Source organism: Lycium ferocissimum, chromosome 10 (genome assembly GCF_029784015.1).
Source record: "Lycium ferocissimum isolate CSIRO_LF1 chromosome 10, AGI_CSIRO_Lferr_CH_V1, whole genome shotgun sequence".
NCBI lineage: Eukaryota > Viridiplantae > Streptophyta > Magnoliopsida > Solanales > Solanaceae > Lycium > Lycium ferocissimum.
In genome coordinates, this window is record NC_081351.1 from 27,284,394 (window position 1) to 27,300,218 (window position 15,825).

The 15,825-nt window shown below is 33.7% G+C and overlaps 1 protein-coding gene and 1 non-coding gene across 2 annotated transcripts; both read right to left on the reverse strand.

Moving 5' to 3' along the window:
* Positions 1-2,272: 2,272 nt before the first annotated feature.
* Positions 2,273-4,387, reverse strand: LOC132035268 (uncharacterized). Its single transcript, XM_059425541.1, has 4 exons — positions 3,835-4,387; positions 3,488-3,550; positions 3,288-3,362; positions 2,273-2,876 (listed from the first exon to the last, which is right to left on the reverse strand). The coding sequence occupies exons 1-4, from the start codon at positions 4,177-4,179 to the stop codon at positions 2,460-2,462; spliced, it is 900 nt and encodes a 299-aa protein (XP_059281524.1). The 5' UTR covers positions 4,180-4,387; the 3' UTR covers positions 2,273-2,459.
* Positions 4,388-8,614: 4,227 nt separating this feature from the next.
* Positions 8,615-8,720, reverse strand: LOC132035694 (small nucleolar RNA Z279/snoR105/snoR108). Its single transcript, XR_009409412.1, has one exon. It is a non-coding gene; the product is annotated as a small nucleolar RNA Z279/snoR105/snoR108 (small nucleolar RNA).
* Between the last annotated feature and the right edge of the window lie 7,105 nt (positions 8,721-15,825).

Below are 15,825 nucleotides of genomic sequence, written 5' to 3' on the forward strand. Positions count from 1 at the left end.
GATAAAGAGTAAAAGGTAAGAGTAAGGGTATGCATCAGAGTCATGGAAGTACTGTGGAAAAAGCATCGCTCAAGCTTCAATTATAGTTGAGCTTTGAGCTTCTTATATCCTCAATAATATTGTCATCCTTTGCATACCCCTTTTTCAATTTTCATCAAAATTCAACAGAAAGACACAAACAAATAGAAAGAAAATGGCATCAAACTTTTTTCACATAGCAAATATGAGAGATTTTACATAAACAGATTACAGTAGAGATGGCTACCGGTCAAGTGAGCTGCTTGTGATTGTAGTGTTGTTTGTCTATGGTTCATATATTATATAGCAGCGTTTACCAAACCCTAATCCTAGTGTTATGCTGACCTAGTCATGGCCCAGTTTCAAAGTTCATTAAATTTGGGCCTACATTAAGTATCCAACAACCTAAGACAGAACAAAATCAATCAATGTGACAGCGTTTTATACCAAATACACTACGAAGGCAATTAATTTTCCTTTTCTTTTAATCATATGTTATTCTTTTTCCTGATAATTGTGATATTCCGATCAGCTTGTGCGCAACTCGACTAAATCCACAAGATACTTGCTACCACTCCACTAACCCTCTGTTTGGATGGTTGTTTCACGTGGTTCATTAATGTACAGTATGGTATGGTACAGTATAGTGTTGTATTGTATTATTAATGAACACTGATGTTTGGATAATTTGTATCGTTTGTTGTGGTTTAATAACATTTGTATTGTTTGTTTTGTTATGTAGTCTTTGTATAATAACTTGTAAGTTTACTAAAATACCCTTAACTCTTAATTAGAAATTTGTTTATATATATTAATAAAACTCAGGTAAAGAACAAAACAGGAACTTTAAAAAATAAGTAGGTAGTGAGTGGGAGTGGTGGAGGGGTGGGTGGTGTGAGGTGGGTGGTTGTGGGATGAAGGTGGGGTAGTGGGTGGTAAGGTGGGGGTGGGGGTGGGCGGTGGTGAGGGGTAGTGGGTGGCGGTGGTGGAGGAGTGGGTGGTTGGGGGATGAGGGTGGGGATAGTGGGTGGTAGGTGGGGGTGAGTGGTTGTGGGGTGGGATTAGGAGGTGGTGAGGGGTAGTGGGTGGTGGTTGGGGTGGTAGGGGTGCGTGGCAGAGGAGTGGGGTAGTTGGGGGTGGGGGTGGGGTGGGTGGTATTGTGAAGGTGTGGCAGGGGTGAGGTGGGGGTGAGTGGTAGGGTGAGGTGGATGGTGGAGGGTGGGGCGGGGGTGAGTGGTTGTGTGGGGGTGGGGTGGGGTGGATGGTGGAGGGTGGGGCAGGGGTGAGTGGTTGTGTGGGGGTGGGGTGGGGTGGATGGTGGAGGGTGAGGTATAATGGAGAAATGAAATATGTAACCACGGAAAAACCACCAAATTTGTGGTTACAAAAATTGAGACTTTTCATGGTTATATAACCATGGGATGAACCACGGATTCTGACACCTGCGTAAGTTTAAGAACAATGAAAACAAACATGGTTTCATAGAGAACCATACACTAATGAACCACGGGAAACCACCATCCAAACAGGGGGTAAGACTTGGACATATTGGAAAAATCACCATTCACCAAGTGTTTTCTGTCTTCGCTGAACACAAGACTTTATGGTTTATAACTCACTTCATTGATCAAAATATGAAACACCTTGGATGCCACTTCATTGATCATAAGGTGTTTGGTTTAGTTTTTATTTATTTAAGATTTTCATTAATAATATCATTTATCAATAAAACAACATGACAGTTAACAAGTGGCAGTGTTTGAAACGTATGACCATCTTAGCAAAGAGTTTAAGGAACACAATTTTAACTACTTAATTATATTATGTCTCAACCACACGCCTCACTTGTGGTCTTATTTCTTTTTTCATCGATCAAATGTTAGGTGATGGTGAAATTTGAATTCAGGCCCTCTTGCATGTGAAATTTAAAGTCTCAAGAAGACAGAACAAAATTGCATGTACGATTTTGAATTAAGAAAAACAAAGTTGAAAATCATTGTGCAGTTGTATACTTTGCGCTGCTGTTAATGTTGGTTTTTGTGTGAAAGCTAAACACAAATTGCCACTCTCGAATTTACATAGCAAGACTCTTGGTCAATAACATGACAAGTGCAATAATAAACAAAGTTTTAATACCATATTTTAATCTTTAACAATAAAGAAATGTCATGCAAAGTAATCCAATTGCCAAAAATAAAATTCCAACACATTTTGCTTATACCACATCAATGTCTCGTTTCTATCTTAGTTGGGATTGCATACAAATGAAAAGTATATATAAATCAGTATAGCTCACCAACTTTTTAAGTACGATACATTTTCACTTTTGCGACATAGCTAAAAACCAAAAGAGCTTTGCTCGATTGGCATTTATACGCTGACAAAAAAAAATCATATGAAAGGAATTTAAAAAAAAATAAAAAAAAAATACAATATTACCACTATCTCCTCCTTGGTGGTCTAATAAAACCAGATGAATTCTTAATTTCTATTCTTTTAATCATCCTCCTCCTTCTAGCTTCAGCAAATTGGGCCTTTCTTACAACATTCATTCTCTCAATATCAAAAGGTGATAATGAGTCCAATGTGAAACTCTCATCCACAGTAACATTTAGATCTGGAAGACCTATTGGGCCTGAACCCAGGCCCATATGATTCACAGGGCCCAATCCATTTGAGAATAAAGGTTGGGCCTGTTGCAGATGGCCCAATGGATACTGAAATCTATGAAAGGTTTCTGATCCTAAAGCAACCTGATCCATAATGAACGGCGGTTGACGATTGGGCTCCATTCCAGGATTATTGTGAAGTTGACCTAAATTAACACCAGCCCCTTGGATATTCAACATTCTTGTCACCTGTAATTAGCAAGTAATCAACTTTTTTAAGTATACAAATCAATATTTTTTCAAACAAATTAATTAGTGCTAACAAACAGCCATCAACTCCAACTTGTATAGACTATTAGATTAAGTTGATGTATAATACATGTCACTTTTTGTCGCAAGTTAATAAGGTAACCTGAAAAAATGACTAATCATGTGCTATTACATGTTAAATTACGCTGACAATGTAAACATTTTTTAAATAAATTCATGTTAAATTACACCAGCAAATGATTAATTTTGTGTACAAAGTAAAAGTTTTTACCAAAAATAGAGATGGATTTTTACCCTAATCTAAAATAAGTAAGAAAAAGTAGATTCTTTTACCAAAAATAGAGATGGATTTTTATATTGAAGGCCAAAAATAGAGATGGAATAATTTACCTGTTCTTTCATTGCTTTCAACTTCAAATTATAAGCTTTTTGGTTGTTGTAGCAATTCCGAACATTCTCCACTTCCTATCCAATCCCGGCAATAAATAAAAGATGTTGAGAAAAAAGAAAAAAAAAAAAAAAAAAACAGACAGAGGATAATTTAAGAAAAGAAAAAGACTCAATTTTTGTTAAGGAAATTACAAACTCACCCCTTTAAGCGATTCTCTGCATTGAGATAATTGTTTTATCATATCCATTAACTCCTCCCTTGACTGCAAACCAAGCAAGAAATTTAAAACAAAATCATTCGCAAAGTGTTAAAAAGATAAAAATCATGGAGATTTAATTGCAAGAACTTTTAAATTTCAAATAAAAAATGACGCATCATCATTTTAAAAAAAATTGAAAAACAAAAATTATCCGCAACAGGGGTGACGTCGTTGAAACAAGTCAATAGTAAAAACCCAGATGTCAAAATCCAACCAGAACAAAAAATCAACAAATGATTATGAATTAATGAAAACGTGTAAATAAAACATAAATAGAAATAACATACCTTTCTTTTGGAACTTTTCCTCGAAGAATGTTTGGATTTTTCATCAGATTCACTTGGTGAAAAAGAAAGTGGAGTTGCAGGGCTATTGACTTCAACTTTAATTTTGTGTTCAATTTCATGTTCATCAATTTTTGAACTACCTTGAAGTGATGGTGATGAGTTAACACGTGAAGAAACATCGTTGCCTCGATTAGATCTCCTCTTTTTAGAACCCCAAAGTAATGAAGAAAATTGTTTTTCTCTAAAAAGGTTATCAAGATCGAGTAGAATATTGGCTACTTCAATTTCATCTTCGTTTGAAGTATTAAGCAAATAACACTGTTGATGAGACTTGATATGTTTCATTTTTTCTAAGGACGTGTTTGGATGTTAAAGAATTAGAGAGAAAGAGTGAAGAAAGAAGAGGAAAAGGAAGATGGAAGGAGTGTTGGGGGGTTTGGTAATAAGAAGGGGAAATCCATGGAGTTTGTGGCTGATGACACGTGGCAAACAAATAGAGATGGGAGAGTTGTCTAGGGTTTATGCTTTTTGCGTCTCTCTTTTTTTTTTTTTTTTCTTTCTTTATTTGAGAATGAAACCTATAAATAATGACGAGTCGTTTCACTCGTTTGAGCATAATAAAAAAAATCCTTTTTTCCCGGAAAAGGTTTTCCCAGAAATTATTTAGTTATATATTTATATTGGACTGATTTCAAGTTTGAAAATTTGGTTGAAAATCTTTACGTTCACAAAATTTAACATTTTTCAAGTGAAAATGTATGTATAAACATAATTCTAATATTTTTCTCTCAAATTTCAATTAAATTTAAAACCAAAATATACTAGGGAGGAAAGAGTAGAAGAGGAAAGGTCGTCAATTTTTCTCTTAACAAGACGGAATGAGAAAATAGTGAATACATCAAATCAATGGTATAACATGTGCTTTTATATAAGTTCAGTGACTTAATTGTAATAAATTATTTTTCTTATCTCACAAGTTAATTACGGAATAAATATTTTTATAACTTAACAGTAGTAAAATAACGAATTTTATTACATGAAACTATGTCAAGAACTATGTCGAGATAAGTGTTTTTTTTTTTTTTGGTGATGTAAGTTGTAAAATTAGATTGTAATAAGAGGTGTTGAATTTAAGTCGTAGAATTGAAGAAATAATTGGGACACGGCGGAGGCAAGATTTTAATCTTTTGATCGGTGACTTGATATGCTAATAGTTTATTTTGAATTTAATGTACGTGCGTATTTAATAAATTTCTTAATAAAAATACACTGCTTGATTGAGTTCAGCTAAATCGGTATCTGAGCTTCTACCTTTCCTGATTCGAGGAAGTGTTTTTCCCTTAATAGATTCTCTATAAAGCTAATATAAATTAATCGCTTAGTGAGTTCAGAATACCAGATGATGATTATGTTTTTTTTCTTCACTTTAAAAAAAAAAAAAATTCCTTTATTTTTATTCTGTTTACAGTATTTTTTTTTTCCTTTTTCAGTGTGTGTGGAGTTTTTTTTTTTTTTGGGGGGGGTGGGGGGGTGTGGGGACGGGGTTTAAAGGGGTATGGGGGTTGGGTAGGTCGAAGACTCAAAGACTACAGCCTGTTTCCATTCCATCCAATAGAATGCATACAAGTGAGATAGAAGTAAAATGTTCACGTGCTACTAAAATTCCTTGACCGGAAATTTTGGAAATACTACATTTTTACAATTTTGGTTAAACATAAAAAAGTAAAAGTAAAAGTAAAAGTAAATAGAGATGGGGTTGTGAAATGTGAAAGGTTCTTGCTGAACAAGTAACTGTAGACATAATGGTGGAGTAAATACGTAGGGGGACACTTGGACTTGGTCAATTTTTACTTCGTACAAGATATTTTTACTTTCTAATCATTGAGATGACCTCATCCACAAATGCTTGCAATTTTGTCCTTATTTCATCTTTTTTTTTTTTTTTTTACCGTCATATCCTTATTTCATCGTTTTAGTTGTCTCATTTTCAGTGAATTTAACAGTTATATATACGTTGCCCAAGTTTTAACTTGGTTCTCTAACCTAATTCCTCTCCTAAACCTTTTCTCTAATGCAAATTATACTAATTTATGGAGTTTTTCGTTGAGATCTCATGTTAATACTACAATATAATTAGGTTAATTGTTAAATATTTATAGATATATTTAGGATTTGGATAAATATTTACCTAATTCAGCAAAAAATAAAGAGTTGATCGTATTTATTGGATTGTGAAAGAAATAATACGGGACATAAAGTAATAAAGATAGCTGGTTTTGAACATGAATACATATATAATATAAAGCATGAGTAAAAATATCATAAGTAGGGAGAGCAATAACTATAATGATCCATGATGCCGTGCTTGCGTCACTTGACAAAACACTCGGTCCTTGCCCGGGAACATGAGATTTAATAAAATATTCCTTGACATGGATGGAGCGACGGTGGCTACGTAGTTTCGGGCTATACAAGCCCTCTCGATAATTAAAGCAACTCCCAACATGAACATGTTGGCAGATAGTATATCATGAATCATAACTTGCTTATACATGGTCTTCATGAATCATAACTTGCTTATACATAGTTTTCATGAATCATAACTTGCTTGTACATGGTTTTCATGAATCATAACTTGCTTGTACATGGTTTTCATGAATCATAACTTGCTTATACATGGTTTTCATGAATCATAACTTGCTTGCATGAACTTGTAAAAGTTAGTATTTTGCTAAAAAAAATATCATAGTTTATCATATGTTGTTGTTAAGATATTGTTTGTTGTTGGATAAATATCATTAGTTCACGTGGAATTATAACAATTCATACTTAGTATAATCATAGACATGGACCTAGGGTTATCTAGCATCCCACTGAATTTTCATGGAAGAGTATAATTTATTTAGAGTCCAAGATTGCGTAGGTAACTCTAAAAAAAAAAAAAGGGACTTGAATTTTGGAGAAGATTTCCTAAATCTTGATTCTTGAACCTTGGGATGGGTTTTCTTGAAAACCCTAGATTAATAATGATTTCTTGTAGATTATTCATATGTTAAATTGAGTTGTCATTGACTTACCTTGATGTTTTGGACAAGGCTTGGAATTGTGAATCCTTCGAGGCTTGAAAATTAAATTGTGGAGATAAGTAATTTTTGTTTATGTATATATATATACACTATGTGTTGAATCTCCTCAATTTTTTTTGTATGTTTGACATCTCTTGATAAAAATCCTAATTTCGTCGCTGAAGAGCAAAATAACTTTAGTCGGAAACTTAATAACATTAAATTCTCATAATATTAAATTTGTAATAGTTTCTATTGAATAAAAATAGCTTCGATTCTGATTTGAACGATAAGGATGAAGAACTTTTCGATAGGAAGTGTTTCAGCCCTCTGGGTTTATGTCATGTGAATTCAGATTAATTTAACCGATAAATTTTGAATAACAAATGATCAACCCCAATAGGCCAATAGTAATAATAATGATTTTTTATTTAAAAAAGAAGGAATCCTCATACATGCATCACTTTAATGGGAAAGTCTAAAATGAAAAATCTTTTCTGCTAGCTACGGGAAACAGAAATGTGATAAATTCGATTCATGCGGATGACCTGGTCCGTTAATTTAAGTTAACTATGCGAAATGTTCTTCATGATTAAAAATATCTTGCAATTTGGATAACTATCACCCATGAAGAGAGGAATCCAGACTTATTGAATTCTTTAGAATCGGGCGGATCCGTTGTCCGAATTGTAGTTTGTAGAAGCGTACTTAGCGGCAGACAGGTCCCAAGTCCCTTCGAGGGGGCATCTGTGTAATACATTATTTTTATAATATTTTTTATTAATTTCATGTATTTTTTAGATTTTAATATTTTTTATGTTACATTTTTTGGACAAATGTGTTTCAAGGTTATTTCATGTGTTGGGAATTTTTCCTATTGACTTCTCCTCAAGGTTACAATAATTTACCTGCAAAGCCGTAATTCATACAAACTTTGAACTAGTTGTTGCATCCAATGATTCAGTAGAAAGAACAATTTCTTCAACAAGTAAGTAATCTCTGCTGTGGAGAATATTAGACCTGGCGTTTGAACACGAATTTGGTTTGAAAAAAATTGAAGTTAAGTTGCACAGTTTGAGATGTGGCATGTGATGAGCCGTTGGGTTAGGATAATTTTATTCATTCATGGTGAGGCTCCATCTTATTTGTAATAGCTAGGTATTTCATTCTTCGTACGGTTATAAATTATGATGTGATTATTTCTATTGTTAGTCTAAGAGGCTCCATCAATATAGTGTGTTCATTTTGTACACGACATACATGACGTAATATTATTTGTGATTTGCTTACATATATGCAAATGTGTTATGTATGAATGTTTTTTAATGACTTTGCATGTATATGGTTAGATTTATCATCACATGAGATTCGTTCACTCTGTGCGGGTAGAGTTGAGGATTGTTAATCACGTGTTATTAATGATTTTTGTGTGTTATAGTCGCACAATTAATCAATTTATTTAATTTTATATATCTTTAGTTCGATTGCGTATAAAATTTAAGAGAATAAACTTGTTTTTGTTGGGGTATGAGCGAGTAATTATTTTGGTTCAAGGGGGCATGCGTGATCTTTATCCTTTTTTTGGGGGAGAGGGGGTTGCAGTGACGGAGTCAGGATTTTTTCCGGCGAAGGTGCGCACGTGACCGCCCTTCACCTAAGTTGGCTCCGCCCATGACGGGTGAAAGGTTGTTTAGTATGAGATAATTCAAGCAATAGGGATCAGATTGGTAAAAATAAGAGCGCCCAAATTGTCGCAAGGCTTTGGGCTGGAACACCCATCTCGCATATTTAGTTGCGAGCAATGACCACTCATCATATCCCGTTAAAAACTTGCCTGAAGGATCATGTTTTTACAAAGCCCACAATCTCCATTCTTTATTCATCCCACTAACCCCACAACTCTCTTCATTCTCCGATGAAGGTTTGTTATCTTAAAATTCATTTCGCAGTGGCTAATATAGAAGTAGTTTACTCTCAAGTCTGTCTGTGAAGTAAAATAGTGTACTATAATACTATTCGAAAAAGAAATGAAGATACTATGTACTATTATAATTTATAAAGCAGCGGCTAGCTTTTCCACATCTAATTATAACTTTTGGTATGATTGGAGCTTCATCCGTTGGAGAAAAATCTTGGAAGGATCATCCACAATTCTTGTCCAAGATACAATTTTTCTCAGACATTTTTCTTTTTCATAATTAATTCTCTTTTTGCGCAATTATACTTTAGTTTGATGCACACACTATCTTTTTTGTGCATCACCGTAAGGGAAAGCAAGTCATTCATAAGTGCTTCAAATTAGGAAAAATTAAGAATTTATTAGAATGGTATGAGAAACGAGATCACAGGTGATAAATAGTACATCACGGGGTCGTGATTTCAAAATTTACAATAAGAAATCATGGCCATTTTATTCATACTACAAGTCAAAATAGTGCATGCGAATTGTACTCATTTTCACTACATCTTAAGTTTGTGGGTTCTAAACCCACAACTTTTTTTAATGGATATTAGATAAATTATTTATACATATTAAGCGGAATTCTTAACACAAATACAACATTGAGATCAAAGTTGCACTACTAAATTCTGTCAAACTCGTAACTTTCAGGTTATATCCGCCCCTAAGTCCCTGGATCTTACTACACTGGAAGATCCAAACGGGGATGGATACGATGGAAATGAGCCATGAACCTCCATAGGCTAAAGAACAACGGCCACACTCGCCTTCTCTGATCATGCCTCCGCCAAAAATTCACCATAATATTTTTGTAGGCCAAATGTAGTAATCCACAAATAGGAAGCATGAGACAGAGCATATACAAAACAGGGCTAGCTGAGTCTGGTAGCAAAATAGACCCCAAAGATGCAACATACGAGGATCCAAACAATAACATACAATAATTATGAACAACATACGGCCAGCTTCTAATTAAACGTCGTCGTCGTTGTGGAGAAAATCTTGATTTTATGTCATGTAATATGGAATAAGCAAGAAAGCTTGTTATGGCACAATATGTGGATTTGGGGTGTGTTTCAAAGGGTGTATTATCCTGATTTTGGTATTTCAATAGGAGAAAGTTGAGAAGCATTGAAGTTAGTAAGCAAAAGATTGAATGGAGTGAATTGTTGGAATTGTAGTAGCATATCATATTGAACAAGGAAATTGTTATGTTATATGCCATACTTGTAGATCAAAAAACTAGAGGTAGAATTAGATTGATAAAAAAAGAGAAGTGAAGTGCATTTATATAAGCATATGGAACTCTTAGTCAAAATGGAGGATGATGTTAAATCGTGTCACTTGGGGAAAGATGCAATATCTAAAAAGGAGTTTTAAAGAGCATGGTTCAAAAGGGTTAGACTATGAAGGACGTTGAATTATTTGGAAGAAGTTAAGGTTTTTATTTTAAATAAATGATGTAGTATACTATAATAGTTAAGACAATGGGGAATATGCTTTAAGGTGCAAAGGGACCAAAAGGGATAAAGGGTCTTGGTTTCTGGTTGCTATTCAAGATGAATGAAGCACTTTGCTTTGGTTATTTAGTTGACTTCATCAATAATATAACTTATGTTCACACACAAAGAATGTTATGTTGAGGAAGATCCAACATTTAAACGATAAATTCAAACTTTTAAAGTTTTATCTTTTAAACACATAACACTTTTGAAATGGTAAGTTCAGAACTTAACATCTATTGACACTTTAGCCATTACTTGTGTGTATGTGTCAATACTCCCTCCGTCCCAAAATAAGCAAAGTGTCATCTTAGCAAAAAATCACGCTCATTAAGAAATAAATAAATATAATGTGAAGTTTATTGAACTATCCCTTTTCATTAGATTTTTTTTTTTATAATCGAGCAATATTAAAGGGGACTAATTCTTTAATGCTAAGGGCGCCATAGTTGGAAACGCTTGCCAATTTATTCTTAAATAAGGTAACATTTATTTGGGACAAATTTTGGCTAAGATGCCATTTGGGACGAAGGCAGTATATAGTTTTTCATTGCTAAAAGTTTGAATTATTATTGAAAATAATATGACATTAATTTGGATATTTCCATTCAACTATTCATGTCAAGACAGAGTGCTCTTAGCTCAAATGGGCCAAATCAATCAAAATCCACAATAAGCTTTAATTTCACTCCTTTTCAATTCGAACTAAATAAAACTTCGGACAAATTAAAATTGTTTTTATTAGAAAGCTTTGCAGATAATTTCAATCCATTTCAAAAAGTCTTTTTTATTGCAAAAATATTTCTTATCTCTTTTTATATATACTTTTGAGGAATTTGTATTTACTACATCCTAGAAATTGATACATACAGGCCTTTAGGAATTATGGATATCATATATATATGAACCCATATAACCATCAAAATCGCTCAATCTAATCCCAATATTCCAACCGCAAGTTACTGTCAATGGAAAAAAAAAAAAAAACTTTAACATGAAATTTACCAAATCGATAATATGTGGCTTAGATTTGGCCCACAAAACACATAAAAATAAAACAAAAATGGAAAATGTATAGATTGATTTTATTAATGGAAATATAAAATACAAGAATTTTTTTGGTCTTTACACTACCTCCGTAGATTTTACCATAGCATAACTGATTTTGAATCTAAATCTATATATAATATAAAGTTAGGCATAGAGTAGGTGATGTAGCATCTCTCAATGGACTCCATTCTTATTTATCTTTTTTTTCCTTTTTTTGACCTTTTCCCTTCATTTATCTATTTATTTTATTTTTAATAGCTAAAAAAGTCTTTAATTCAATTAATCAACTTTTCACCACCCACTTTAATTGTCTTCTTTATTAGATATCTTAATATGTATTTATGTGTTGTCACACCTTTTCCCTTCCCCACGTTGTGAGCAGAAAACCTAAGATTTGCTTCTAGGAAATTAAGGAGTCCAACATTACTTGAGTGGAAAAGATTAAATCAAATGAGGAATGTTGAGAGTGCAGTTTCATTATCAAACACCAGCCTCAAGGTAAATATCACGGTTGCATGTCAAATACGTACTATATATGATCAAAAACACGTACTCTATCAACTTTATCTTGAAATAATTTGCATCAACTAAGGATCGGTGATTGTTTAGCAGTAATCTGTATATTAAAACAATTTGTCTTAGTTAGCAAAATCTCCTCTCTCTTATCACACATTTCTTTTACAATTTATAATTTTTGAAACGTTTTTTTTTAGGTTTCAGATGATGACATTGTTGTTCCTTTAATTTGACGCCATTAATCCTTTTGAAATCATTTTTTATTTATCTTTTTGCTTTTAATAATGTTTTTGGCTTACAAAATTATTGCTTTGAATGTAATTATATTCTATTTATTGCTGCTGGGCAGGAAGATATGATGGCATGAAACTTGATTACGTGCGTTGATTGTTCATCCGCTTCAAGCACTTAAAATAGATCTTCACAGGGGGTTGATTTGATTTCCTAGGTAGTTCTAGGCAAAGACCTTATTTTCAAATTCTGTTTTTGTTCTCTTCTATTCTTTGAGGTCATGAATGTATTCTTCTTTACCGTGTTATGTTTTTGGAGATTCATTTTGTGATGTTTTGGTTTCAAATTAATGTTGTTCTCTTCTTTTTGTTTTTATTTCTTTGCTCTGAACAAAGATATTTGATCAGATGTATGATTCCATTTTATCTATCAATAATGAATTATGGAACTTTCTCTCTGAGATGTGAAATTAACAAGTCTATTAGAAAGTCGAATGAGCAATTTTCAAACGAATTTTAATTATGTATTTTTAATTGCTATTAGCTTTGATGAAAAGCGTGTTTATGTTATTGTCAGCTACTAAATTAAGTCGACTATGTTATTATTCCTTTTTTCTTTTCAATGATTTTTAAAGTTATATGGCAAGATTTTTGTTGGGAACGATACTTTAAGTTTTTTGTAGGGTTGGAAGCCATACTGCCTATGGTACAATATTTCTTATAGTTATTGGTTGTTAATGCCCCCAAAAAAATATGTCACGGTCTAATAAACATTAGAAGCCAGCCAAAGAATAAGCAAATAAGTTATCTTTTTAGTCTTTTAGAACTTTTATAGTAGTTATACATTTTCATGAGCACATAGTGTTAATATTTTTTGATGTGAATGAATAAATTAAATATGACAATGTGTGGTAGCAATGAAATCACACGAGAATGTTTTCAAATGGTTGGTTGTAAAACTTATCAAATCCGTGTAATTTATGACAAAATAGATGTTATCCATATACAAATTAATTTTTACATAAACAATTCCGGAGAGAAAAAATTGAGGATTTTGCAACAAAAAAAAAAAAAAAAGGATACAACATGGGAGTTGTTTCATTAGAGAAGAATAAGAGAGAGACTAGGATTGTATAAAGAATTCTCCTCTCAATTTAAAGGAAGTGGCACATTTTAAGCTTTTGTATAAAATTTGGGAAGCAAATGAGGCAAGGGAATATAACAAGATATAAATTATAAGATATTACAAGAATATGGTCATTTGATTCCCAGAATGAATAGGTGCTTTAGAGGATTTAAAGCATACCAAAAAAAAATCCATTTCACTATATGTAACTATTAGGAATAGTAAAGGTGATGCTATACCTTTCTTTCACCAAGCAACACAATTATCTTTTTTCTTCTTTTTTGGCCTTTTCTCTATTTTTTTCTCATTTATGTGATATAAAAATGCTCAAAAAACACTCCTTTAACACTCTTAATCACGCTAAATAACTATGTTAAAAAACTAAAAAATCATTTCGTTAACTATCTTAATTATTATAAAAGTTTCTGAACTCCCTCATTTGGTTCTCTTAATTACAGATCTATATTCAGAATGTTGAAGAAGGATCAGATGTTTTCTTTCTAATAACGTAAATGAGATACAAATAAGGATAATAAAGAGTCATATTTTTTCTTTTCTTAGTCCATAATGAATGTGGATATATGATTAATGTGTATCAAACCTATTATTACTAAAAGCCAAAAAAAATCCCCTTTAGTGTCCCCACATCAAAGGAGTTATCTTTTGGAGAGTTATTACCCCAATTAACTTTTTAGTTATTACCACAACAATGTTGCAATAATCACTGTATTAATGTTGTTAAACTCTTCCATTTCCCTACATATATATTGGATATATATTTAAGGGCACTTTTGATACTTTTTCTACTTCTTCGACACTACATGCACATATTCTATTCGGAAATCTAATGCTTTGTTGCTCTCTGATAATCCCTATAGGATGAGAGTAGGTAAATACCAGACCAAGTCACTAAATGGTATCATGACTTGTCTTTTACATTACATTTTGCTTCATGTGAGTTAATTTTTTTTTTTTTTTTTTTTGTTTTCTATGATAAAAGTGTAGGAAATCAATCCGTATGCGACATATGAAAGTCCTTATATACAAAAGGTATAATGATACGCTAAATTAACCTAAGTATACATAAGGAAGGGAATATTTTAAGGAAGGAATATTTACAATATTTACATAGTCTATCCGAAGCGGGAGGTCGTCGTACATTTGGTTCCCCGAAATCATCAAAGAGCACGCGCGGAAGACCTTTAGTAAAGATATACGCAGATAACGGGACGGGACGTGAAGAACACGAACTTCTCCACGGGCAACTTTCTCGCGTACGAAATGTATGTCCATCTCAATATGTTTAGTGCGTTGGTCTTTGAACCGGATTCGATAGGTAAACTAACGTTATCACAATAAAAATAAGGAGCTCCAAGAGAAGGTTGCGAAGCCAACGGGAGAGACGACATTAACGACGCCACGGTATTTTTTGGACAAGGTTGCCCCGGATGACCTGAGAGGAGGTTATCGCAAGGAAGACACAATAAATGGATCGGCGAGTGTCCGGAATATATAAGAGACAAGAGAGGCGACGGAGGAGGATTTGTACGGATGGAGACCAAAGTCAATAGTACCTTGAACGTATCGGATTACGCGTTTTATACGCGCAACCTTGGAACGTGAAGGCATACTTGTTGAAAAGGAGATCCGTCTTGTGAATGTCCCCGATATTGGGTGGGATCAAAGGAGTTCGCGGCACCAAGTTTGGAGTTAGTGTTTTACGATGGTGCGGATGCCCGCACGCTCTATAATATCTCGCTGCATAATTCTTCGAGAGAGAAACATGCCATTTCCGGTAACAGACCGATACCCGGAAAATAGGCGAGTTATTACGGCACTAAGGAGAGACATGATGGATTTCACGAGAGCATTGCGAGAATAATATCATGTATTAATGTTGTTAACCTCGACAATAAATAAAGAGAGAGTGATCCATCGGCTATGTGAAAAACCAATGGTGGAGACATATATATTGAAATATATATTTAAGGGTACAACGACTTCCTCAAGAGACAAACATGATGGGGATGCAGATCCTTAAACCCAATAGGCTGATGCATATCGTCTCATTAAGATTGCGTGTAGGAAAGCATTCTTGACGTCAAGTGATGAATGGGCCAAGAGTGTGCAAGTGCAATGCTCTGCGAATAGTAGCGGTTTGTTGCTCTCATCGCAATCAACTCCCCTCGAGACCCGCCATAGGACAAGACGGGCTTTGTGCCGGCTCAAAAGAACCATCGATTTCTTTTTATGACGAAAAATCTACATAGAACGAATAAGATTCAATATCGGGGGGACGTGGAACCAAACGTCTTATTATTAATTAGAGCATTATATTCATCAACTACGGCAGACTTTCAATTGTGGTCATTTAGAACTAATAGGATTTCGCGGGGATAGGCGAGATTTAAGTTGAACGGTTGTTTTTGAAGATTTGGCTTTTCTATGGGGGATACGGGTGGGGCATTGGGGTTAGGGACGCCGGGCGATCACGGGCGGATTTTTGTTGGGCCGTGTCGGGTGAGGGGTATGAGGAGTAAAA

Coding starts and splice junctions, on each gene's coding strand:
- LOC132035268 (XM_059425541.1), bottom strand. CDS start 4,179: ATGAAACATATCAAGTCTCATCAACAGTGTTATTTGCTTAATACTTCA. Junction 3,551..3,834: donor GGAAAAGTTCCAAAAGAAAG/GTATGTTATTTC, acceptor CTTGGTTTGCAG/TCAAGGGAGGAGTTAATGGA. Junction 3,363..3,487: donor GCAGAGAATCGCTTAAAGGG/GTGAGTTTGTAA, acceptor GGGATTGGATAG/GAAGTGGAGAATGTTCGGAA.